Source organism: Nicotiana tomentosiformis, chromosome 5 (assembly GCF_000390325.3).
Source record: "Nicotiana tomentosiformis chromosome 5, ASM39032v3, whole genome shotgun sequence".
NCBI classification, from domain to species: Eukaryota; Viridiplantae; Streptophyta; class Magnoliopsida; order Solanales; family Solanaceae; genus Nicotiana; species Nicotiana tomentosiformis.
In genome coordinates this window covers 41,297,537-41,324,786 of record NC_090816.1, presented here as the reverse complement: position 1 = coordinate 41,324,786, position 27,250 = coordinate 41,297,537, and the positions used below count along the sequence as shown (strand labels likewise).

At 39.6% G+C, this 27,250-nt stretch overlaps 1 protein-coding gene across 6 annotated transcripts; it reads right to left on the bottom strand.

The window, feature by feature from the left end:
- Positions 1-21,311: 21,311 nt before the first annotated feature.
- LOC104106366 (protein FAR1-RELATED SEQUENCE 7-like) lies at positions 21,312-26,399 on the bottom strand. 6 transcript variants are annotated; one of them, XM_009614898.4, is made up of 5 exons: positions 25,987-26,398; positions 24,844-25,296; positions 22,304-23,151; positions 21,963-22,024; positions 21,312-21,863 (listed from the first exon to the last, which is right to left on the bottom strand). In XM_009614898.4, the coding sequence occupies exons 2-3, from the start codon at positions 25,290-25,292 to the stop codon at positions 22,731-22,733; spliced, it is 870 nt and encodes a 289-aa protein (XP_009613193.1). In that variant the 5' UTR covers positions 25,293-25,296; positions 25,987-26,398; the 3' UTR covers positions 21,312-21,863; positions 21,963-22,024; positions 22,304-22,730. The 6 variants fall into 6 exon arrangements, with proteins under 6 accessions (XP_009613193.1, XP_070030937.1, XP_009613192.1 ...); XM_070174836.1 differs by having other exon boundaries at positions 21,963-23,151; positions 26,024-26,399; XM_009614897.4 differs by having other exon boundaries at positions 21,963-23,151; positions 25,730-26,398.
- Between the last annotated feature and the right edge of the window lie 851 nt (positions 26,400-27,250).

Here is a 27,250-nt window from a genome sequence, read left to right as displayed (position 1 = left end):
GCATCGGTGTCCATAACTCAGACCAAATGGTAGATACACCCCTTGTTAATCATCTTCGTGCCCTTAAGGTAAGAAATAAACCTACCCTTTGGCACCACGTTATCCCCCTTCCATTCAATCACTGACTCATTTGGAAATTCAAACCTCACAGTTCTAGTTCGGCACTCAAGCTTGGAAAAACATGAGTAAAGCCAGTCCATCCCCATTATTACATCAAAATCAACCATCCCCAATTCAATGAGATCACCTTGACAACACAATCCCTATAAACCCGTGCAGACACAATAGACTCACCAATCTGAGTAGATACAGAAAATGACTCATGAAGTTGTTCTGGTTCTATCCCAAATTCCATAGCAACATAAGGAGTGATATATGACAAAGTGGAAATGGGATCAATAAGAGCATATACATCATGGGATTGGACAGTTAATATACATGTGACAACATCTGGAGAAGCCTCTGAATCCCGACGCCTCCACATAGTATAGAATATGCTGGGTCCTCCCGAATTCTGTGTACCTCCCCTAGCAACACCACGCCTTATGGGTGCTGGAGTGCCTCGAGGTGGAGGTGATGTGGATGTGGTAGCTACAGAACTAGCTGGTTATGCCGCACCTCTACCCATGATCCGGCGGGACGAGCAGCAATCCCTCTGGATATGACCCCTCACGCCGCACCCGTAGCATATAGGTACGTCCATGAAGCAGACCCCAAAGTGCATCCCCCCACACTTAGGGCATTAGGGCCTCCGCTGCTGCTGGAACCTCCCTACGGATCGACCCTGCTGGTGGGGTCCCCTGTTGCCCTGACTGGGCCTGAAACGACTCCACTGCTGCTGACTAGGCCCTGATGGTTGTGCACTCATCGAAGACTGGGAGAAGGACTGAGATGGCCCTGATGACCCTCCTCTAAAGGTCGACCTACCATTACCACCACCGGAAGAACTACCAAAGTTGCTCGCAGACTGGGCCTTGCTACTACCCTCACGCTCTATTCTATTTTTCAGTTTACGGTTATCTGTAGCTTGAGAAAACTCCACCATCTTACCATAGTTTATATCAAAATTAAAGGCAGCTGTAATGGCCTCATTAATAACCAAGGGGCTAAGGCCTTGTACAAACCTGCGCACCCTGCTTTAGGCTTTCAAACTTAGTAGCAAGGGTCGCCTAGGTCTCCGAAGGCAATAAGTGATCCATAAAGGCATCAATGAACTCACCCCACCTCACCGGAGGGCTCCCCTCCTCACGGGACTCCTCCCATAACTCAAACCACAAATAGGCTACCTCTTTCACGTGGTAGGAGGCCAACTCCACTCCCTCCGTCTCAGTAGCATCCATAACCCGGAGAGTCTTGTGCATATCATCACATAAGTCTTGGGGTCCTCCTCGGGATTAGTATATGTGAGCACTGGAGGATATAACTAAAGGAAATTGTTCACCCTGGAACTAGCAGATTCCCCTGGCTGGCCAGAAGAAATAGGCCCAACACTCGATCTCTGGGCCTGAAAAGCCACTATCTGTACCAATATCTGTATGGCTCCCCTAAGATCCCCATTGGAAACACCGGGACCATAAACTGGGGCTGGAGGTGGAACCAGAATATCAGTTGGGGGATTCGTTAGACCCCCATCAGGTGTAGGAACTGGTGCAGCCCGAGCAGGAATAGTAGAATCGGGCGGTGTAGTAATTGGGGGAATATCCTCACCCCTCGGGTGTTCACCCGCATCATCAATTATAGAATCAACAGCCACTCCTGGGGTAACATTGGCTCTCTAGCTAGTTCTTGCCTTCTTCTTAGGTGTCATGTACTGAAAAATAGAGCAATGCACGAGTTAAAGGAGGAACAATCTTACAATTAACTTTATCGCACGATCAAGATCATCAAAGAAGGGTACTATTCCTAAATGTCCAATTAGCCTCCAACTTATAGATATTTTTGAGAACACACCGATAAGAAGGACTCTACTAGATACGGCTCCGAGACATCCTATGACACTTTAAAACCTTAGGCTCTAATACCAAGTTTGTCACGCCCCAAACTCGGGGAGCGCGACCGGCGCTCACCCGAGTGAACCCGGTCAAGCAAGCCTGTTGAATACTTTCTACCCAACTCACCCATGATTTAAAGAGTATACATAAATTTGTTAAATAACCAACAAGGAGATCATGTAGATAATACCAAATTCATTACCATTAATTACTTCATTTAATAAGTCTCAAAACACACACACACACCCCTCTATGGTTCAAAGTGGAACAAGTGATTGAATCACAACACAACTTGTTTAACATTCCCAACACCCATATACAACCCACACTATGTATACGGAGCCTCTAAAGATACCAAAGAGTACAATGATAGTGCTGGCAACAAGGCTCCGGCTATACCTCAACCCATAGTAATACACACGAAATAAAGATACACAACCCCGGAATGAGATGGGCTCACCACGTCAGCTGGGAAAAATAAGTACCGCTATCACTGGTCAATATCCTCCACAGTAGAACCACCTGCATCCATTAAAGATGCAACGCCCCCGCCAGAAGGGACGTTAGTACATGTCGAATAGTACTAGTATGAAAACCAAACACCAAATCAAGAACTTGGAAATACAACATGAATATGATGAATCAGGGTGACAATGGAATAGCATAGATAGAAGTTTAAGCCAAAGCAAATTTATCAGGAGCTTTCAATATCATATATAAATTGTAAGACGAGATCCTCCGTAACAATATTTACACAAAGCGGCCACGCCGCCTCACCCGAATGTGTATGGGTGGAGGTGCAAGCACAAAACCACAACTCTACTGAAGCGGCCCCGCCGCCTCACCCCAATGTATGCGGGTGGAGGTGTAACCACAGGAACAAACCTACACAAAGCGGCCATACTGCCTCCCCCCCCCAATATATAGGCGGGTGGGGGTGCAATAACAATACCGAAAATCCTACACAAAGCGGCCATGCCGCCTCATCCCAATGTATATGCGGATGGTCGTGTAACAATAATACCAACATCCTACAAAACGGCCATCCTGGGGGTCCTCCTCGGGATTAGTACAGGTGAAAACTGGAGGATCTAACTGAAGGAACTTGTTCACCCTGGAACTAGCAGATTCCCCTGGCTGGCCGGAAGAAGTAGGCCCAACACTCGATCTATGGGCCTGAGAAGCCACTATCTGTGCCAATATCTGTATGGCTCCCCTAAGATCCCCATCGGAAACACCGGGACCAGAAACTGCGGCTGGAGGTGGAACCGGAATATTAGTTGGGGGATTCATTACACCCTCATCAGGTGTAGGAACTGGTGTAGCTCGATCAGGAATAGTAGAATCTGGCGGTGTAGTAATTAGGGGAATATCCTCACCCCTCGGGTGTTCACCCGCATCATCAATTATAGAATCAACAGCTACTCCTGGGTAACGTTGGCTCTTTGGCTAGTTCTTTCCTTCTTATTAGGTGTCATGTACTGAAAATTAGGGCAATGCACGAGTTAAAGGAGGAACAATCTAACAATTAGCTTTATCGCACGATCAAGATCATCAAAGAAGCGTATTATTCCTAAATGTCCAATTAGCCTCCAACTTATAGATGTTGTCGAGAACACACCGATAAGAAGGACTCTACTAGACACGACTCCGAGAAATCCTAGGACACCTTAAAACCTTAGGCTCTGATACCAATTTTGTCATACCCCAAACTCGGGGAGCGCGACCGGCGCTCACCTAAGTGAACCCAGTCAAGCAAGCCTGTTGAATACTTTCTACCAAACTCACCCATGATTTAGAGAGTATACATAACTTTGTTAATTAACTAACAATGAGATCATGTAGACAATACCAAATTCATTACCATTAATTACTTCATTTAATAAGTCTCAAAACACACACACACCTCCATAGTTCAAAGTGGAAGAAGTGATTGAATCACAACACAACTTGTTTAATATCCCCAACACCCATATACAACTCACACTATGTCTACGGAGCCTCTAAAGATACCAAAGAGTACAATGATAGTGCTGGCAACAAGGCTCCGGCTATACCTCAACCCATAGTAATACACACGAAATAAAGATACACAACCCCGGAATGAGATGGGCTCACCACGTCAGCTGGGAAAAATAAGTACCGCTATCACTGGTCAATATCCTCCACAGTAGAACCACCTGCATCCATTAAAGATGCAACGCCCCCACCAGAAGGGACGTTAGTACATGTCGAATAGTACTAGTATGAAAACCAAACACCAAATCAAGAACTTGGAAATACAACATGAATATGATGAATCAGGGTGACAATGGAATAGCATAGATAGAAGTTTAAGCCAAAGCAAATTTATCAGGAGCTTTCAATATCATATATAAATTGTAAGACGAGATCCTCCGTAACCATATTTACACAAAGCGGCCACGCCGCCTCACCCGAATGTGTATGGGTGGAGGTGCAAGCACAAAACCACAACTCTACTGAAGCGGCCCCGCCGCCTCACCCCAATGTATGCGGGTGAAGGTGTAACCACAGGAACAAACCTACACAAAGCGGCCATACTGCCTCCCCCCCCCAATATATAGGCGGGTGGGGGTGCAATAACAATACCAAAAATCCTACACAAAGCGGCCATGCCGCCTCATCCCAATGTATATGCGGATGGTCATGTAACAATAATACCAACATCCTACAAAACGGCCATCCTGGGGGTCCTCCTCGGGATTAGTACAGGTGAAAACTGGAGGATCTAACTGAAGGAACTTGTTCACCCTGGAACTAGCAGATTTCCCTGGCTGGCCGGAAGAAGTAGGCCCAACATTCGATCTATGGGCCTGAGAAGCCACTATCTGTGCCAATATCTGTATGGCTCCCCTAAGATCCCCATCGGAAACACCGGGACCAGAAACTGCGGCTGGAGGTGGAACCGGAATATTAGTTGGGGGATTCATTACACCCTCATCAGGTGTAGGAACTGGTGCAGCTCGATCAGGAATAGTAGAATCTGGCGGTGTAGTAATTAGGGGAATATCCTCACCCCTCGGGTGTTCACCCGCATCATCAATTATAGAATCAACAGCTACTCCTGGGTAACGTTGGCTCTTTGGCTAGTTCTTTCCTTCTTATTAGGTGTCATGTACTGAAAATTAGAGCAATGCACGAGTTAAAGGAGGAACAATCTAACAATTAGCTTTATCGCACGATCAAGATCATCAAAGAAGCGTATTATTCCTAAATGTCCAATTAGCCTCCAACTTATAGATGTTGTCGAGAACACACCGATAAGAAGGACTCTACTAGACACGAATCCGAGAAATCCTAGGACACCTTAAAACCTTAGGCTCTGATACCAATTTTGTCATACCCCAAACTCGGGGAGCGCGACTGGCGCTCACCTAAGTGAACCCAGTCAAGCAAGCCTGTTGAATACTTTCTACCAAACTCACCCATGATTTAGAGAGTATACATAACTTTGTTAATTAACTAACAATGAGATCATGTAGACAATACCAAATTCATTACCATTAATTACTTCATTTAATAAGTCTCAAAACACACACACACCTCCATAGTTCAAAGTGGAAGAAGTGATTGAATCACAACACAACTTGTTTAACATCCCCAACACCCATATACAACTCACACTATGTCTACGGAGCCTCTAAAGATACCAAAGAGTACAATGATAGTGCTGGCAACAAGGCTCCGGCTATACCTCAACCCATAGTAATACACACGAAATAAAGATACACAAACCCGGAATGAGATGGGCTCACCACGTCAGCTGGGAAAAATAAGTACCGCTATCACTGGTCAATATCCTCCACAGTAGAACTACCTGCATCCATTAAAGATGCAACGCCCCCGCCAGAAGGGACGTTAGTACATGTCGAATAGTACTAGTATGAAAACCAAACACCAAATCAAGAACTTGGAAATACAACATGAGTATGATGAATCAGGGTGACAATGGAATAGCATAGATAGAAGTTTAAGCCAAAGCAAATTTATCAGGAGCTTTCAATATCATATATAAATTGTAAGACGAGATCCTCCGTAACCATATTTACACAAAGCGGCCACGCCGCCTCACCCGAATGTGTACGGGTGGAGGTGCAAGCACAAAACCACAACTCTACTGAAGCGGCCCTGCCGCCTCACCCCAATGTATGCGGGTGGAGGTGTAACCACAGGAACAAACCTACACAAAGCGGCCATACTGCCTCACCCACCCAATATATAGGCGGGTGGGGGTGCAATAACAATACCAAAAATCCTACACAAAGCGGCCATGCCGCCTCATCCCAATGTATATGCGGATGGTCGTGTAACAATAATACCAACATCCTACAAAACGACCATCCTGGGGGTCCTCCTCGGGATTAGTACATGTGAAAACTGGAGGATCTAACTGAAGGAACTTGTTCACCCTGGAACTAACAGATTCCCCTGGCTGGCCGGAAGAAGTAGGCCCAACACTCGATCTATGGGCCTGAGAAGCTACTATCTGTGCCAATATCTGTATGGCTCCCCTAAGATCCCCATCGAAAACATCGGGACCAGAAACTGCGGCTGGAGGTGGAACCGGAATATTAGTTGGGGGATTCATTACACCCTCATCAGGTGTAGGAACTGGTGCAGCCCGATCAGGAATAGTAGAATCTGGCGGTGTAGTAATTAGGGGAATATCCTCACCCATCGGGTGTTCACCCGCATCATCAATGATAGAATCAACAGCTACTCCTGGGTAACGTTGGCTCTTCGGCTAGTTCTTTCCTTCTTATTAGGTGTCATGTACTGAAAATTAGGGCAATGCACGAGTTAAAGGAGGAACAATCTAACAATTAGCTTTATCGCACGATCAAGATCATCAAAGAAGCGTATTATTCCTAAATGTCCAATTAGCCTCCAACTTATAGATGTTGTCGAGAACACACCGATAAGAAGGACTCTACTAGACACGACTCCGAGAAATCCTAGGACACCTTAAAACCTTAGGCTCTGATACCAATTTTGTCATACCCCAAACTCGGGGAGCGCGACCGGCGCTCACCTAAGTGAACCCAGTCAAGCAAGCCTGTTGAATACTTTCTACCAAACTCACCCATGATTTAGAGAGTATACATAACTTTGTTAATTAACTAACAATGAGATCATGTAGATAATACCAAATTCATTATCATTAATTACTTCATTTAATAAGTCTCAAAACACACACACACACACACACCTCCATAGTTCAAAGTGGAAGAAGTGATTGAATCACAACACAACTTGTTTAACATCCCCAACACCCATATATAACCCACACTATGTCTACGGAGCCTCTAAAGATACCAAAGAGTACAATGATAGTGCTGGCAACAAGGCTCCGGCTATAACTTAAAGCATAGTAATACACACGAAACAATAGAACCACCTGCATCCATTAGAACCAGCTGGGAAGAATGAGTACCGCTATCACAGGTCAATATCCTCCACAATAGAACCACCTGCATCCATTAAAGATGCAATATCCCTGCCAAAAGGGACGTTAGTATATGTCGAATAGTACTAGTATGAAAACCAAACACCAAATTAAGAACTTGGAAATACAACATGAATATGATGAATTAGGGTGACAATGGAATAGCATAGATATAAGTTTAAGCCAAAGCAAATTTATCAAGAGCTTTCAATATCATATATAAATTGTAAGACGAGATCCTATGTAACTATCTTTACACAAAGCGGCCACGCCGCCTCACCCCAATGTGTGCGGGTAGAGGTGCAAGCACAATACCACAACTCAACTGAAGCGGCCCCGCCACCTCACCCCAATGTATACGGGCGGAGGTGTAACCACAGGAACAAACCTACATAAAGCGGCGGCCATACCGCCTCACCCCCCAATATATAGGCGGGTGGAGGTGCAACAACAATACCAAAAATCCTACACAAAGCGGCCATGCCGCCTTACCCCAATGTATATGCGGGTGGTGGTGTAACAATAATACCAACATTCTAAAATGTTCCATAATTCTTAGCAACTTCAATCTATTTTAGAAATCTAACAAGTTGAACCTAAATTAGGAGGATGATTATGGTTCTAGTTCATTTGAGTATTTTATCAAACACTAGGTGTACATTAAGGTTTCAAGGTCCTCCTATGGTGGATTCTATCATCACAAAACCATTATCTACCATTCTTAGCTCAACAATCTAGTTACACCCTTTGATAACACATGCATGCAAGATGAAAAACTCCCATGCCCAAAAATTATCTTACTAATTACCCAATTCTAGATAAAATTCGAGATTGAGGGTTAGGGTGTAGAATCTTACCTTTAGGATGAAGACCTTGTGGGTTTTCCTTGTTAATCTTCCAAGATTTGAGCATGAATTATAGAACAATTGTTGAGGAACACTTTCCCACTCTAGGGCACTCTCTCACTCTAAAATTATCAGGTTTTAGCTCAAGAAATGGTCCATTGCGTCTATTTAACGAAATGGGGTCGGATTATAAAAAACCACAATTTGCATAGCAGCGCCACATGGGGCGCTGCGGGGCATGGCACGGTAGTGAAAAATATGCCTAGAAATGAAATTTTGAAGTGTTCTAGAAATCCCCACAGGTGCGCCTCATTGGGCGGCGTGGTAGTGTCACATTCTGCCAGCGTTAGGTAATTTGGTCATAACTTCTTGTAGGAGTATCCAAATGACGAACGGTTTAAAGCGTTAGAAACTAGACTCGAATATATTACATTTGATATGTTGTTCATCACATAATACCTTATATATATATGTATATAATTTCATCCAAAGTTTGGAACTTTAGTCTATCATGTAATTTTCCAACTTGTCTTAGACTTAGGCCTCTTCTTAGACCCCACGTCACCTATAATATGCCTCATACACTTATTATCATATCCAATTGATATACATCATATTAATAGTCCTCGTCTGCACATAAAATAATATAATTAGCACACATCAACTTTCTTAATAGCGCTTAAGTACTTCAAAATTTTTCGGGGTGCTACAGAGTCGTAGGCTATTTATTGTGGAAATATTAGTATTGTTGATTTTGGAAAATTATGGCATATGGGCACATGTGGTGGGAGTTGTTAATATGTTGTGATATTTATACGCATGTGGTGGTATAATGATAGGGGTTGATACGCCTGTGGTGAGATAAGGTAGACTTGATACGCGTGTTGCTAGTAAGGAAATTACTTGAAGCCACGCAGTGAGATAAGGTGAGATAAAACGCGTGTAGCTATTTCGGAAAAATAATTTTTAAAACTAAAATGCAAGGCTCACGTGGTGATATAAGGAAAGATTGTGATTGAAGTTGTGAAATGTAAATACGAGGCAATACCTCGATTGTGATTCTTGTTGTACATTCCATGTGGAAAAGGTTTATTGGCTGAACAGTTCTTGTTGTTTTCTTCGTTGTCTTACATGTTCTTGTCTGTATTTGATTACTTGTGGCTATCATGATGTGTTTCTTTCTTGTTGCCTTTTTTATTAAAATTCTGTCTTTAGCTTACGTTATTGAACTACTTTGTTATTATTCATTTCTCCGCTTCCCGTTAATTGTCTTTATTATATTTTGTTCCATTTTATCTTGTCTTAGTAGGTGTCTTGACCTGGCCTCATCACTACTCTATTGAGGTTAGTCTTGATACTTACTGGTACCATTGTGGTATACTCATACTATGCTTCTGCATATTATTTTTGCAGATCCAGGTACATCTACCCATGTCAGACGCTAGTGATCATTCAACTATTTTTGGACACTTCAAGGTATACCTACTCGACTTCCGTAGGACTCAAAGTCACCTTCCACTATCTCTTATTACTATTTATCCATTATTCAGATAGTGATGTATATTAATATTTTAGTACGTTCCTGTAGAGCTTATGATTCAGTCTCACCGGATTTTGGAAAATATTTTTGTGTGGTTCAGTATTGAGATCCTTATGAGACTTATCAGTTTATCTTGTTTTTAGTCATTACGTTTCTTTCTTATTATATTGTTTGTTAGGCTTACCTAGTCTTAGAGACTAGGTGCCATCACGACATCCTAAGGTGGAAATTTGGGATCGTGATAAGTTGGTATCGCAGTGCTAAGTTCATAGGTGTTACTAGTCATAAGAATGTTTAGTAGAGTCTTACGGATCAGTACGGAGACGTCTGTACTTATCTTCAAGAGGTTACAGACCTGTTAGTAAATTCCACTTCTTTGATTCCTTATCGTGCGAAATTGTTAGCTTCGAAATCTAATTTTTGTCTTTCTATTCTCTCACAGATGGTGAGGACACGCACTGCTGGATCCGATGATCACAATCCTATGAATAATTGGAAGTTATGCTTTTGCTAAGGTATTGTGCGATTTGGGAGCGAGTATAAACTTAATGCCTTTAAACATTTACATGAAACTAAAAATTGGTAGAGCCAGACCGACTTCCATTTTGCTGCAGTTGGCCGATCAAATAGTGAAGAGGCCAATAGGAATCCCTGATGATGTACTAGTCCAACTAGGAAAGTTTGTATTTTCCATTGATTTTGTCATTCTTGATTTCCATGTGGATGAAGAGATTCCCATAATTTTGGGAAGGCCATTCTTAACCACTGGAAAATCTTTAATAGACTGTGAGACTAGAGCAATGAAGAGATCATATTCAATGTGCAACAATCTATGAGGAGGCCTAGTGAGTTTGGTAATTGTTCATTAATGAAAGAGTTGATGTGATTTTACAAGAGGAGGATGAGACTCTTCGTTCTAGATATACATTCGAAGCATTCATAATGAATCTAGATAAGGTAGACAATGAAAACTTGGCAGAGTGGGTCTTGGCCCTTGAAGGCCAAGGATTCTGGAGAAGGGAACCTCAGTTTGAACTCTTACACTTAGAGTAGAGGAAGACACCCCCCCCCCCCAAGCTATCAGTAGAGGAACCACCATAGTTGGAGCTTAAATTGTTCCTAACCCATCTCAGGTATGCTTTCTTGGGACCTAATTCAAACTTACCTATTATTATCTCATCTGGTTTGTTAGATGTGGAAGTTCTGAAGGAGTGTAAGACCACTATTGGGTGGACCATTGCTGACATAAAGGGTATCAACCCACCTTTTTGTATACATAAGATTCTACATAAATATGGACACAAACCTTCTAGGGAACATTAAAGAAGGCTTAACCCAAACATGAAGGAAGTAGTGAAGAAAGATGTGATCAATTGGTTAGATGTGGGAATCATTTTCCCCATCTCCGACAGCAATTGGGTTGGCCCAGTTTAATGTGTCCCAAAGAAAGGTGGGATGACTGTGGTACAAAATGAGAACAATGAGTTGATCCCAACTAGAACAGTCACGGGTTGGCAAATCTGCATGGACTACGGAAAATTGAATAAAGCCACCCGAAAAGACCATTTTTCCTTTCCATTAATTGATCAAATGTTAGATAGATTGGCGGGGAAATACCACTTTTACTTCCTGGATGGGTACTCGGGATACAACCAGATCTCCATTGCCCCCGAAGATAGAGAGAAAATATCATTCACCTTCCTATATGGTATTTATGCTTTTCGGAGGATGCCATTTGGCCTATAAAATACAACCGCCACATTTTAAAGGTGCATGATAACCATTTTTAATGATATGGTGGAAGATATTATGGAAGTGTTCATGGATGATATCTCAGTGGTGGGGAACTTACTTGATAAATGCTTAAGGAATTCGAAATGAGTGATAGAAAGGTGCATAGATACAAATCTGGTACTGGAATTGGAAAAGTTCTATTTTGTTGTACAGAAAGGTATAGTCTTGGGGCAATGAGTTTGAAGAAGGTATAGAGTTTGACGGGACCAAGGTGGATGTGATTGAAATATTTCCACCAACTACCTTGGTAAAGGCAGTAAGGAGTTTCCTTGTTCATGTTGGTTTCTATAGGAGATTCATTAGAGATTTCCTTAAAATTGCTAACCCGTTATGTAAACTACTTGAAAACTATCACTCTTTTATGTTTTCTGAAGATTGCAGGTTGAAATTTGAGGATCTAAACAAAAAACTAGTGATTGCCCCCATCATTAGTGCTCCAGACTGGGAACAACCATTAGAGCTGATGTGTGATGCAAGTGATTATGATGTGGGAGAAGCGCTGGGGCAGCGAAAAGATAAGGTCATGCACCCAATATACTATGCAAGTATAACCTTGAATGGAGCCCAACTCAACTACAATGTAACTGAAAAAGAGATATTGGCAGTGGTGTTAGCATTCGACAAGTTTAGGTGATACCTGATAGGCTCAAAGATAATTGTTTATACTGACCATGCTGCTATCAGGTACTTGATTGAAAATAAGGAGTCCAAGCCATGCGTGATTCGAAGGGTGATACTACTGCAAGAATTTGACTATGAAATCTGTGACCTCAAGGGAATGGAGAACCAAAAGGCTAATCACCTATCCAGACTTGAAGGAGCCAAAAAGAAGGTTGAATTAGAGGATATAGTGGAAATGTTCCCGGACGAACAACTTCTAGCAGTAAGTCTTGAGGAGCTTCCATGGTATGCTGATATTACAAACTACTTGGCAAGCGGTATTATTCCCTATGACTTGTCTTCTATGCAAAAGAAAAAGTTCTATCGTGACTGTCAAATGCATTTTTGAGATGAGCCATTTGCTTAGAATATGTGTAGACAACATAACTCGGAGATGTACCCCTGAGATAGAGCAATCTTCTAATTTGTAGGCTTGTCATGCATCCTCATATAGTGGCACTTTGGAGGAGTAAGGAAAGCTACGAAGGTGTTGGAGTCAGGTATTTACTGGCCGAACTTGTTCAAGGATGCACACTTTTGGGTGAAGGGTTGTGATGAATTCCAAAGGACGGAAAATATTTCTCGTTGACATAAGATGCCTATGAATCCAATTCAGGAAATGGATGTGTTTGATGTGTGGGAAAAAGTTTTTATTGGGCCATTTGTTAGATCATATAGTAACAAGTATATCCTGGTAGCAGTGGACTATGTCTCTAAATGGGTGGAAGCTGTGTCACTCCCTACGAGTGATGTGAAGGGGGTCATTAGTTTTTTGAAAAGGAACAGTTTCACCCACTTTAGAAATCCAAGGGCAATAATTAGTGACGGTGGCACTCACTTCTGCAACTGAGCCTTCACTAATCTATTAGAAAAATATTGTGTTTGCCATAAGGTGTCCACTTCATATCACCCACAAATAAGTGGACAAGTGAAAGTATCGAATAGAGAGATAAAGAGTGTGTTTACAAAGACAATAATTACTACAAGAACGGATTAGGCCAGGAAGTTAGATGATGCAATCCGGGCTTACCACACTACATTAAAGATGCCAATTGGCATGTCGCTATATAAATTGGTATTCGGGAAGGCATGTCACTTGCTAGTGGAGTTGGAGCGTAGATCTTTATGGGCGTTGAGACACTTGAATTTTGATATTGAAGCTGTTGAAACAAGTAGGTTTATGGAGTTGCATGAACTTGATGAATTCTTTATCGCTCATTTGAAAACACGAGGCTATCAAAGAGAGAATGAAGATGATGCATGGTCAAAACATTCTTGAGCTTTAATTTAGTCCTGGAGAGATGGTGTTGTTGTATAATTGGAGATTGAGATTATTTTCGTGCAAATTGAAATCGAGATGGACCATTTCGTGTAGTAGAGGCATTCCGTTCGGGAGTAGTGGATGTTGAATCGGAGGCTGGAACTAATATGTTTAGAGTCAATGGGTAGAGATTGAAGCACTATCATTACATGGTTGAGGAAGAATGAGTGATCTCAACCATGTACTTGAAGGACCCTTGACAAGGAGAAATTTGCAATGTGTCATGACGTTAAATCAGGCGCTTCCTGGGAGGCAACACATGGTTACGTTGTATTCTTCATGTTGTGACGTGAACTAAGGTGCTAGTTGGGATGAAACCAAATTCTTAGAGTAGATGTAGTTAATTTTAGTTTTGATTTTAGTTTAGGCGGTTTAACGAGTTAGCTTGGTGTTAAATTATTTTTGACAAGTCTTGTAGATGATAGAATGAAGAAGTGGTTAGGAGTTGAAACTCAGGTAAAGGGCACGTGGAATGAATGGAAAACGATCAATCAAACACATGGAGGAAGAAACTTACCTAGCGTTGCGTGGTGGCAGGTGCCCCAGCTCCAAGCAAGAGTATTGAAAATGAACTGAGTGAGACTGTATTTATTGATAACACAAATTCCACGAAGGTGACTCGGGCAAGGTCAGGTGCCCCAGCTCGCTAGGTGAGCTTACTTCTTAGCCCCTCAGCTCGTGTCGCCTGTGCCAGAGTGCCCTAGGACTGGAGCTGGAGTTCGCCTCTCCTGACCCTCCCCTCGCCCCCAACCGCGCTTCGCAAAGCCCAGTGCAAGAAATCCCTCATGTTCCAGGGCACCTCGTCCGCCTATGCCCTTGCCCTGCCACCACACGATGCTAGGTAAGTTTCTTCCTGTAATTCTTTTTTCCTACCCTATTCCATTATAAATCATCCCAACCCAATACCCCCTACAAACCTAACACACACACACACTTATCTTCGCAAATCCCTCCCCAATGGGAAAAAGAACAAACATCATTGCCCCTCTCCATTCTTTTCCCAAAAATTCACACGCACTAACACACCAACACAACCATTACACACACACACACACACACACACACACACACACACAATAATCACCGGACCGTCCCCTCGTCTCATTGTCTCTCTCTCACCCATGTATGTTCTCCCCTCCCCCTCAATTTTCTTTCATCTTTTTGGTGGTTATTCGTTTTCAAGATTTTGTGAGACGTCAATGGTAGATTGTCGTGAAATTTTTCCCAACCCCTTTCACCCCATAAGTTGTTATTGTTAAGAGAGTGTTCTACACCCGAATTCTAAGTCGGTTTGGAAGATTGAGGCAATACCTTACCCATGAAGACACTCACACACAATTATGCATGCCAAGTGTTTGCTATATTGCCTCAAAGGCGATCTTAGTCCCAATTCGAGCCCGAGTCACTGGTATGTATTTAATTCCATTATGTGATCATAATGTGCTTGTAATTTAAGTGTGGGGTGTCTAACCGAAGTCTGGATGGATTGATAAAGAGTGATTACAATTGCTTGAAAGTTCCTTTTAGTACCAGTGCTACATGTTAATGTGTGTTCTTTTTGAAGGTGAAGTCTGAATAACCTATTATTCGTTCGATTAGTATATGGTGAATCTTTAAGTGTGGGTCGTTGTGCCTTATTTGTGTAGACCTCTTGGCTAATGAATTGATATTTGGTGTGTTGACATGTTGTGTAATATGGTGCGTCCTAAGCCTAACGCTAATGCACCACCTCCGGCAAATGCCCTCCCTAAGGCCAAGGCATCGTCTAAGGGTAAAGCTACCTCGTCTGCACCTCCACCCAAGAAGAGAAATATAAGTGAGGCTGCCACTAGTAGCCAAAGCAAAGGAAAGCAAGCGATGAAAGCTATTGTTGCATCTCAACCCCGGGCTAGGGGTGAGTGTAAGTATGGAATCAAGAGTGTATCGTCATCGTCCATAGGGTGGTATAAGAAGTGTCACCCCAACAATTATCATCTTAACTTGTAAGTAGAGGAACACCAGTTAAAATTTCGTTACCCTCAGATTTGGAAAGCTATTCACGACTTGGGTTTAGGCTTTAAGTTCAAGAACCCAGTAGACGCTAATATTAGTTTGATTAGAGAATTTTATACTGGATGGGATCTTGGGGATGGGGAACAGCTTGTGCCTATTCGTGGGAGGTTGATTGACATTTCTACTACTGCACTATGTAACCACTTGTAGGAACCTGATATGCAGCATGCTCTATTAGCAATTTAATTGACCAGCCATCCTACAGAGATATTAGACACGCATTCTGTGGTTTCAACTCCAATGCTATCTGGATTCAGCATAAAAGAATGCACAGTCGCATTAAGCTACCAAAAAAAGTTCAACAAGGTTGCCAAAATTTTGCTAAGGCTGGTAAACACAAATCCACTACCATGTGACCATGACACATATATTGGTCGTGACATAATTTGCATATTATACTTTCTTATAACAGGACAACGAGTTAATTTATGACAGCTAATAAGCCACCAGATGGCACAGGTTCAGAGGAGTAAGAGGGTTGACAGGCTATTCTTTGGAATTATACTGACTCACTACTTGTGGAAAGAGGAGGTAGATGAGGAGCCTGAGTTTGACATGATCATTCCCGCAGATCCTCGTGGCACAGATATCACTAGTGTTCGGGGGAAAGAGGAGGAGGATGGGGGGACATAGACTACTACCGAGCATCAAGCTTAGGATGATTGCTTTATGGCCCATCTTTATGGGATGTTAGACTTGTAGTTGTAGATTGATGGTAGACCTGCCACTCCAGAGGAGTGTACACAGCTGGATGAGTGTTTTCCGCTCCATGTACATGCATAACATTTGGCTGGGATTGCAATGGCCAGGGTGTGCCTTCTAATGAGGACATCAATACACCCAAATATTCTTTGCAGGGCAAGGAGGAATAGGTTGAAGCAGAAGCTAACGATGGAGATAAGGATCTTGGCGAGGATGCCGATGATTGTGTGGAGCGCACGAAGCCTTTTTCGCTGAGGATGACTTTGATGATTGACCAGGGAGTTTCTTATCCACCCATTCTAATTTTGAATTTTTTTCTACATCAAGGAAACTAAGAGCCCATTTGGACATAAGAAATTGTTTCTTTTTTTCCAAAAATATTTTACATTTTTTTCGAAATCAGCGTTTGTTCATAAAATTTTTAATTTTCACTTGAAGATACATTTTGAAAATTTTTAAAAATTTAAAAATTTTCAAAAAGCTATTTTTCAAAATTTTCACTCACAAAACTTCAAAAAATAATCTAAAATTATATTCATGTCCAAACACAACTCTAAATTTTAAATACCATTTTTATTTAAAAAAAAATTTCCCTTATTTTAAAATTTTACAATTCTTATGTCCAAACGCCCACTAAATCTTTCTAAGTATGGGGTGGGAGATTCTCTTTGGTCTGTAGTAGTATTATAGTAGTACATGTGTAGCTTCTTGTTTTATTTAAGTAGTTTCTTATTTATTATTTTTGTGTGGCCCATTTAACGTAGTAAAACAAAGTCAGTTAGTGTAATATTTTTAGTAGGACCTTAATTTGAAAAAGAAAAAAAAAACTAGAAAAGAGTGAACTTTTTCCGACAGTGAATCTCTTAGATATTTTTCTTGAAGAATTAAAGTCTAATATATATATATATATATATATATATATATATATATATATATATATAAAAACATGTTTTTTGATTTTCCTTATATAGTAATAATCCCCCGTAGTTTTTTTTTGTGTCTCAATTCTTTTCCATGGGATGTAACTTTAACGGGGTAGTTTTTTTTTTAGAGTAGGATTTAGGGAATAAAGGAAGAGAAGAAGAATGTGAGTTCAAGTGTCTTTTGACTTGTTTGATGATTGCATGCGTAGGTCTTGGCATGTGTTTCACTTTCCCTTTGTGCTAAATTTATAATAATGCCTTGATAATAATGAATAGCATGTGTTATGACTCCTAGGGCTCGGTTGCTTTACTCGTGGTCACTTTGTGCTTAATGCTTAATATATTTCTTGGCTTTGTGAATCTTTGTTTGATTAGAGAGTCGGAATGGGATCTTCCTTAGTGAGTCATATGCCATATGTGAAGTGAGTTCTTTTCATAGTCCATATATTTCATTTGAGTCTAGACTTGCCCGAGATGTGAGTTGAAGCGAAATCCTAGGTGTTGCTCGATTTAAAAAATGATGTTAGGCTTTATTTGATCCTTTTTGAGCTCTATTGCTTATCACAAATAAAATCATCCCTATTGAGCACTTTTGAGCCTATAAGCCTTTCCTTTGCAACCCACATTACAAGCATATATCCTTTTGTTCTTAATTGAACTGGTTTGATCCTTACCTCTTAGAGCACTTGAGTTGTAAAGATAGCGCTAGAGAAGTAATGAAAAATTTTAGGATAGCTTTTGAGTGGAACCAATAGAAGGAATACATGTGCATGTGAATGTGTAAGAAAGCACCGCTAGCGGGGCGAAAGAAAGAAAAAAAAAGGGAAAAGAAATAAGCGAAAAAATATATGTATATACTTAGAAAAGAGAGATAAAGAGCTCTTGTCCTTGCTAGTGAGTAGGAATTATAGTAGTACTTAAAGAAAGAGGGAACATGTCTTGGGGTGATCTTACTTGTGATGTTTTAAGTGAATCGAAGAGAGTTTGCGCTTAAAGTTAACTATGTGATGTGTTAAAGTGCTTAGGAGGGTTAATATATATATATATCATACTTACCTCTTAGTCCACGTTACAATCATAACAAAGTCCTAGTTGATTTTCGACCGTGCGGCCCTATATTAGTAGATGTTTACATAATGGGTAAGCCTATGGTACTGTTTGCATACGTGAGAATTCTTGTGAGAGTGAGTGATTTCTTCCATATGTGTGGGTCCTTAAAATACATTCGATCATATGATTTGGATGTGTGGACTACTTATTCATTGCAATTTTTGTTGTGAGGGCACAAGGGTTCACGATGGATAGATCGCGTTATTAGACTTCTTGATTAGATTGGGTATTCAAGCCTCGAGTGCATTATGACATTGAGTTAGTTCTCGAGGCTAGGATTGTTATGGGCATTGTTCATGTTCTGAAATTTTTTGGAAGCTGGCATGAATTATGGGAAGTGGTTGTTGGATGTTGTGTTAGAACTTAAGTGTGGCTATCAAACATGGTCAAGGGTGTTGCTGCTTGAGGGGGCGACGTCGTGAGTTCCTTTGGTTTTGGTTGACTTGAGGGCGAGTAACGTTTAAGTGCGGGGTGTTGACACAAGGCTAATATGATATATTTATATCGTCATTTTTCCTATGGGTTACTTGTAAATGTGAATGATTTGTGCTATATTTGTGCTTAATTGAGGTGTTTCTGTGTATAGGTTCATTTGGGATGGAAGTGAAATGAAAATTGGTCAAAGAGGCATCACAGACAGCAAAATAAAGCACGAAAAGAACTATGGCGCGAAGCTCCAGAGGACGCTAGGCAAGGCAGAAGGCGTTGTCCACCTCCCGCTAGGCGTGTCCTTGTGAGGTCCAAGGCAAGGTCCCAAAGGTGCGTGAGCCCTGCCCTGTCCAAAGCACTTTGAATCCTACTCGGTTTAGGACTTCCGACTCTAATTGTACCCTAGCATATAAATACTTCTGAAAAACTTAGTTTTGGCGGTTAGACAAGTTGAGAAGAGGAATATACGGTTGGAACAATTGCAAGCAGTGGATTTACACAATTCTTCGTCCAAATCTTGCTAGTTTGTAGTCTTATGTTTTTAGTTATTCATATGATGATTGTTAGCATAATTATGAGTAGCTAAACCTTTATCTAGAGTTGATTAAATCCTTTGGAGGATGAACTCTCGTTATATCTCTTATAATTTTGCCTTGAATTTCTCTCTGCGTTCAACTGCATGCTCAATTTAGCTAATTGAATGGACATCAATAAGCGGTTTTTATTTATTGTGTTTTACTTGAGAAAGATTGCATATTTAGGATGTCGTTGAATACCGTTACTCCAGAAGTATATGAGAAATCAGTACGAAAGATTTAAAGGTGGAATTAGAGAAAACGAAATCTTGACGTGATCATAGTGAGCGGCAAGAAAAAGACCAACTAGCGTAATTCGAGAGAGTGCGTCTAGTAGACTATCGTAGTTACTTGAAAGAAAATTACGGTAACCGAAGTGATCACGATCCTTAGAGAACAACTAGGCTAAATTATAGGGAATATATGGGGAGGATTCCGACGGTTGGGGAAAATCAAGCTCTAGGCTTTCTCGTTCTTGTTTACAACACTTAGTTTCACTAGTGATATTTTACTGCATTCACATTTTACCCGTTTTTTTAGTATTAAAAGACCAACAGCTAGATATTGCAACTTCTGGAGATTAATTACTTAAATTCGTGTGAGCCGAATAGTGGTAGTTAATAGGTTAATTCCCTGAGGGATTCGACTCCGAACTCTTGAATCGAATTATATTTGCAACGACCACTAATCCTTTTATTAGGCATAGTTAGGCGTGATCAAACATGATCTTCAAACTTATGATTCTTGTTAGGGGTGTACATGGACCGGATTGATTCGATTTTTATTAAACCCAAACCAAATCAACTATATCGGGTTGAATTGGTTCGGTTTTGTCGGGTTTTTCGGATTTTTCTATTACATGAATATTATTTCAATCTTACTTTGTTAAAGTTATAGATAAAGTTTTGATAAGGGAATATATGTTTAGCAAATATTGAAAAAATTGACAAACATATGATTCATTAAAATATTCTAATGGGAAATTTTTTTTAGTAACACAAGGTGGGTTACTCTGATGGTAAGCACCCTCCACTTCCTACCAAGAGGTTGTGAGTTCGAGTCACCCCAAGAGCAAGGTGAGGAGTTCTTGGAGGGAAGGATGCCGAGGGTCATTTGGAAACAGCCTCTCTACCCCAGGGTAGGGGTAAGGTCTGCGTTGCGTACACACTACCCTCCCCAGACCCCACTAGTGGGATTATACTGGGTTGTTGTTGTTGTTGTTGTTGTTGTATAATAGTTATTTTCTTAGTCATTTAACAATAATATTTCGTTAATGTACGCTTTCAAGGTTAACACACGAGAGGATTCCAAATATTTCTACATTTTTTAAAGAAAATTCAATATAAAGTCTTAAAAATAGATATAAATTTTATATATTTATATGTCGGTTTGGTTCGGATTTTTTATTCAATACCAAACCAAGTCAAACCAAACCTAGTCAGGTTTTTTAATCAATTTGGTTTGATTTTTCGATTTGGTGTGGTTTTCCGGTTCAGTTTGACCACCCTATTTCTTGCAGTGGAAACTGCCCGTGTGAAAAAATGTCTATAATGTATTTGATAAAGTAACTCTATTGGACTGTTTGAGATTATGAAGTTAGAAATGAAAATCCCTTTGACATTAAATTAAATTTGATCTTTAGTGACAGCAGAAAATCTCATCGCATTAATTGAAGGACGTCGTAACATCGGACTATGATGAATTTCAAGCTACTCTTACTTTTTTATGATGCTTTTGTAAAGATTTAACAAAAATAGCAGCGATCTCTTTTTCTAGCTATTCTTTTATCCTTTTAGTTTTTTCAAACAATGGAAATCTGGAACAAGCTTGACTTGCGCAATACAAAATTGGATATACAAGGGAGATGCACTTGCACCCCTCTTGTAAATATTAGAGTGTGAGAGATGAAGTCAATTCATAAAAGGACTAGAAAATGGAAAAGAGGGCAGAATCATCAATCACTCTTTGCTGGACAAAGACGTTAATGGCTACTGCATCTTATGGCAAAAATATTCTTTTGCACCTAATCAAATACCATGTTGAATACAAGAATGCTTTCATTGGATTCCTACTTCTGATTAGATGCTAAAAAGGCATTTCTACAAGCTCTTTTTCCACAATAAAGTACAATTATCCAGGCTTAGTAATGAATGTTGAGTAGCAGCCTTGCTGCGAAAAAAGCAGCAACTCAATTCGCAGAGGACAATTCCAAACTACAAAGTGGTACAAAACCGATTGAGCAAAATCAAGTTTCTACGTCAGATGATAACAATGATAATGAAGTACACATCTAAATTTTGAGATCATGACTGTGGTCATATAAATCATCATCACTATGAAACCTTTGCTTTTTCGGAGTCTGGGGAGGGCAGAGGATAGCAGACTTCCCCTACCTTGTGTGAAGTTGCCACAATCAACATTGAGAATACTTGTTTAATCATGAAATGAAACATCCTGCAATTAGTTAACAAAAGACATATATTAGGATCAGTAGCATTACTAATTAGAGGGAAAAAATACATGTGAGAAGCATCATAAGCTTTGTTCACTAACTTATAAGAGTTGAGTCAGACTTTCATAGGATGATCCTTGAGACAACTTGCTTCTGCCACTCCCTATTATTTAAAGGATAAACATATATAAAATCTTAATGTTATAATAAACAAGGGGCTTAGTTCAAGCGGCAAAGGTAGGAACTTGTGACATTCACACACTCAAGCCCTGCGCCATGTGAGCTAAACCAGTATTTATGTCAAACAGGGTATAGGTGCTGACCCATCAATCCTCGAGTTTCTAAGCCTGTGATTGGTCCTAAGGGTTGGGCCCAGATGTATTTCATGGTCATAAAAAATGAAAAAAGATAAACAAAGAAAAATTTAGATGTCATTAGATACCGTAGTCATTGATGCATCTGATAAAGATGGACATGTGACTTGACAAGATAGAAGAGATGGAAGGTGGTCTAACTTCTTGTCAGTTTGGCATTGAGGAGATTTTAGCAGTGAGGTATTATTTTTCCTCTTGGCCATTTCCATAAAACTCATTGTCAGAGTTTTAGAGCGACAAGTTGGCTGCTTCCTTTTTAACCCAGTCACCTTCGTGGCATTTGTGTTATCAATAAATACGGTCTCACTCAATTCATTTTCAATACTCTTGCTTGGAGCTGAATCATCATGTGATTCATTTTTCTTTACATGCTTTAACTTCACAACTAACTCGTTCGCACACTTTGCAGCCAATTCATACCCTTCTTTTGATTCTGAAGCTTCACTTGAAATTTGGGAAAACATTTGGCATAAATGTTTATACCTCACACTAACTTTATGTGCTTTGAGCAACTTTTATCTTTCTTTGTGTCGGTAACACATGAGATAAAGAAGAAGGATCAAGAGGATGGTTATGTTTCTCTTCAAATGAAGTGATGCGAAACTTTCCATTTGATTGACGACTAATAATAATATGAGCTAAGCACCCTGTCCTGGTTTCCTTTCTATGCTTTTGAACTGTCCGATCTCGTTTGTCTTTGCTTCTATAACCTTCTTTGTGACATGTAAATTTTCTTGAAGTCACATACCCTTGGACTTTGTTTTTGTTAGCATATTCTTTCCTAACACTAAAACCCATTGCAGCTGCGTATTCATTATACCATTCATATGCATGCTCATCTGAATCAAATTCCATTCCAAGTTTTATTGGTACATTACATCCACCTTGAGACTCACTAGAGGTGATCTCCATAAATCTACATTATAAAAAAGAGTAAATAAGACAAAAAAACTATGATATTAAATTTTAGAAATTGATAAAAAGAAAGTCTCTAAACATGGATTACAAGACATCTAAGTTGCTCCGATACGGAAGTTTAGGTGTTGCACCCGTGTCGACACGACACTAGTATGGGTGTGGGTATGGGATCCGTACCGGATCTGGTCAAACAATTTTGAGTACTTTAACCACGACGGACAGAAAAATTCGAGACAAGATACAATTTGATTCCCGAAATCAACAACCGTAAATTTGAAGAAAATAACATAACTTATTTAGGAAATCAATCATTTACTTGTTTACAACTTGAGAATAAAAAAGAAATCCACACTTTATAAGCTATACGTAAGTATTCCATAAAATTTCTCATAATTTAGAGATATTTTTAAAATTTTATTTTATTTTGAATTATGTTTAGCGGGATCCCCGCACCCGGATCCGTACTAGGATCTGTATCTCCGAATCTTAGAATTTACATTTCAAATGATCCGACCTCTAGATCTGCACCCGTGTCCGAGCAACTTAGCAAGACATATGGGGAGTACAAAGGAGGTGAAAATTACAACAACAACAACCCAGTGGAATCCCCCAAATGGGATCTGGGGAGGGTACGCAGACCTTACCCCTACCCTGGAGAGGTAGAGAGGTTGTTTCCGAAAGACCCACGGCTCGAGAGAAAGAATAGAAACAAGTAAATTTCAACAACAAGACCAGGAAAATGATACCAACAATGTATGAAGTGGAAAAACAATTGGAAGAAGTAATATCAATATCAATATCAATAGCAATAGCAATAGCAACAGCAACAACCAATAACAACGACAAGGTACTAGAAAACCGAATCGGAAGATAGTACTAAAAACAACCCTAATACTAGCACTCTGAGAATCAATGACAAGGTACTAGCAGGTTCGCCCTAATAAACCTGGAACGGATCAGAAAAACACACTACGACCTATTACCCTATTGAGGTGAAAATTACAAAATACAACATATTGAATGGAGTCTAACCTATTGACTTGCTAACACAAGAATGTTACATGTCATACTTCATGTATTAGATGAATCAGTAAAGAAAGATCATTGAAACAATCTCTCTCCGCACAAGGTAGGGGTAAGGCTGCGCGCTCACTACCCTCCCCAGATCTTACTTGTGGGATTACATTGCGTTTGTTGTTGTCGTTATAGTAAAAAAAGATCATTGAAAGAGCTTCAGAAAAAGTTCCAATCAAACTTTATGTGAAATAGGTTGTCAAGATTTCGAAAATAAGCATCTATGATCTAACTTATTAAACTAGATAGAAATATACGAGAATGCGAGTTCTCAACATTAGTCATTCAAGCCCTTCGACTAGGCAAATAAATATCAAGTCACTGAACTCCAGCCATTTAATAAACCAATGAGTATTTAACACACTTATCTCTCTTTAGATCAACTAGATATGAAATAGGTTGTGAGTTTTATTCAATTTACTGTGTGTGAAAGTATCGCAATTTCTCACAGTTTTTAGATATTTACTTCTTACTTAATATTCTCAAACAATCCAATTGAAAGATTTTATCAAAAACATTACCGACATTTTTTCACAATGGCAATTTCCACTACAAGAATAATAAGGACACGCATATTTGGCCTCGAAGCAGAAAAACTGGTGTAAGAGAGAAGAACCTGTTTTGGCATAAATGTCCATACCTCGCAGTAACTTCATGTGCTTGAGCAACATTTATCTTTCTTTGTGACGGTAACATATGAGATAAAGAAGAAGGAAGAGGATGGTTATGTTTCTCATCAAATGAAGTGATGCGAAACTTTCCATTTGACTGACGACTAATAACAATATAAGCTAAGCATCCTGTCCTGGTTTCCTTTCTATGCTTTTGAACTGTCTGATCTCGTTTGTCTTTGCTTCTATAACCTTCTTTATGACATGTAAATTTTCTTGAAGTCACATATCCTTGGACTTTGTTCTTGTTAGCATACTCTTTCCTGACACTAAAACCAATTGCAGCCGCGTATTCATTATAACATTCATATGCATGCTCATCTGAATCAAATTCCATTCCAAGTTTTATTGGCACATTGAATCCACCTTGAGACTCACAAGATGAGATCTCCATAAATCTACATTACAAAAGGTGTCAATAAGACAAATAATCTTTAATCTTAAATCATAGAAATGATTAAAAAAAAATGTCTCTAGAAATGGATTACAAGACATATGGAGGGAGTACAAAGGAGGTGAAATCACAAATACAACATACTGAATAGAGTCAAGTCTATCCACTTTCTAAAGCTAGAATGTTACATGTCATAATTCATTTATTAGATGAAATATCAAATGAGTAAGGAAAAATCATTGAAAGAGCTTTAGAAAAAGTTTCAATCAACGTTATATCACGATTAGGCAAACAAACATCTATCTTATTAAACTATATGGAAATATACGAGTATGTGAGTTATCCATATTAGTCATTCAGGCCCTTCGATTAGGCAAATAAACATTAAGCCACTGAATTGCAATCATTTAATAAACCTACGAGTATTTAACACACACCTCTCTTTCAATCAACTTTATGTGAGATGGGTTGACTTGTGAGCTTTATTCAATTTACCGTGCGTGCTTTAAGTATAGCAATTTCACACAGTTGTAGGTATCCATTTCTTACTTAATATTCTCAAAACAATCTAACTGAGACATTATATCAACCAGTTTCTAGACATATTTGCAGTGGCAATTTTCACCACAAGAATAATAATAACACACATATTTGGCCTCGAAGCAGCAAAAATAGTGTAAGAGCGAAGAAGAACCTGTTTTGGCTTAATCTCCAGAAAAACGTTTGCTCACCAAATGATTTTCTTTGTCCTTGCTATCTTTTGTTGTTATTGTACCAGGTAAATGGGTTTAATCTTCTGTGTTTGTTGATCCTTGCTCCGTTTATCTCTTGGGCTTATGATTTTCATGGTAAGAAAATATTTTCTCCAACCAAAAGGAATTTTCTAGTGATTTTTTGGGATGTTTGATTTATCTTTGCCAAATTGGTAAGATTTTTGAGTTAACCATGATTTAAGAGGTGATTTTACTTAAAACAAATAGTGAACCCTTAGATCTGAAAATGGACAGGTGTGATAAACATAAAGGTATACTTGACAAACTGGAGGACGCTGTAATGGAGGGAGCCGCTTTCGGGATGGAAGGGTTTCATGGGATTGGATACCCTCCAGTAATATTTTGTTTGATATGTGCCATGTGGACAAAAAATAATCAATGTTTGGATTGTTCTGTTATTCAAAATTAGTTTTTAGGCAACACTATTACTTTTAATTTCAAACTATTGAAGTTGTTTTTTCTGATTAAAAAATATTAAGTGTGCGCTATTGTAGTATAAAATTATTTATAATTTTAATAAACAGGGATAATCGTACAGGTCTTATTGTGAAAGAAAAAAAGTCGTCCCGTCATAGCAGACGGGTTGCTTCTTCTATTGTCGCCGGGAGCTCTTGGTGAGGAGACCTTAGGATAAGTTGCTAAAACAAACGGGATGGGAGGATCGACCCATTCAGATAATTCCGAAGAAAGACTATTGGCAGCGGGTAGAGAGATTTTTTTTTTCCTCTTCAAAACACAAGGAAATGCGGGCAGGGTAGAGCTCGGCAAAGGATTTGAGAATAGGGTACTTGTATTTTGTTCCTTTTTCCATAATTCTTTTTTTTTTTGTTTGGCGATTTCCAATAATTCAATTTTTCTGTTACCATTGTCAAAATCAACTAAAAGTTTTTCTTTCGGCTGAAAATTTAATCAAATAATGAATTTCATTATTTACATAATAAATTCAAATAGCAGTAAAGTTAATAGAATAAAACTATATCAATTAGTACGTCATAAATTACATGTTATGTTAAAAAGTATTCATTTTTATACAACTAAACTACAATTAAGAAATACTTGGTAATGCATTATAAAGGAAATAAAAATAAAATTAGCACTCATGTCATTTAAAGTTAATTTAAGTTTGCCTTTAGTCTTTTATATAAAGCAGTGATGATATTGTACTATTCCTTCAACTTGTTACAG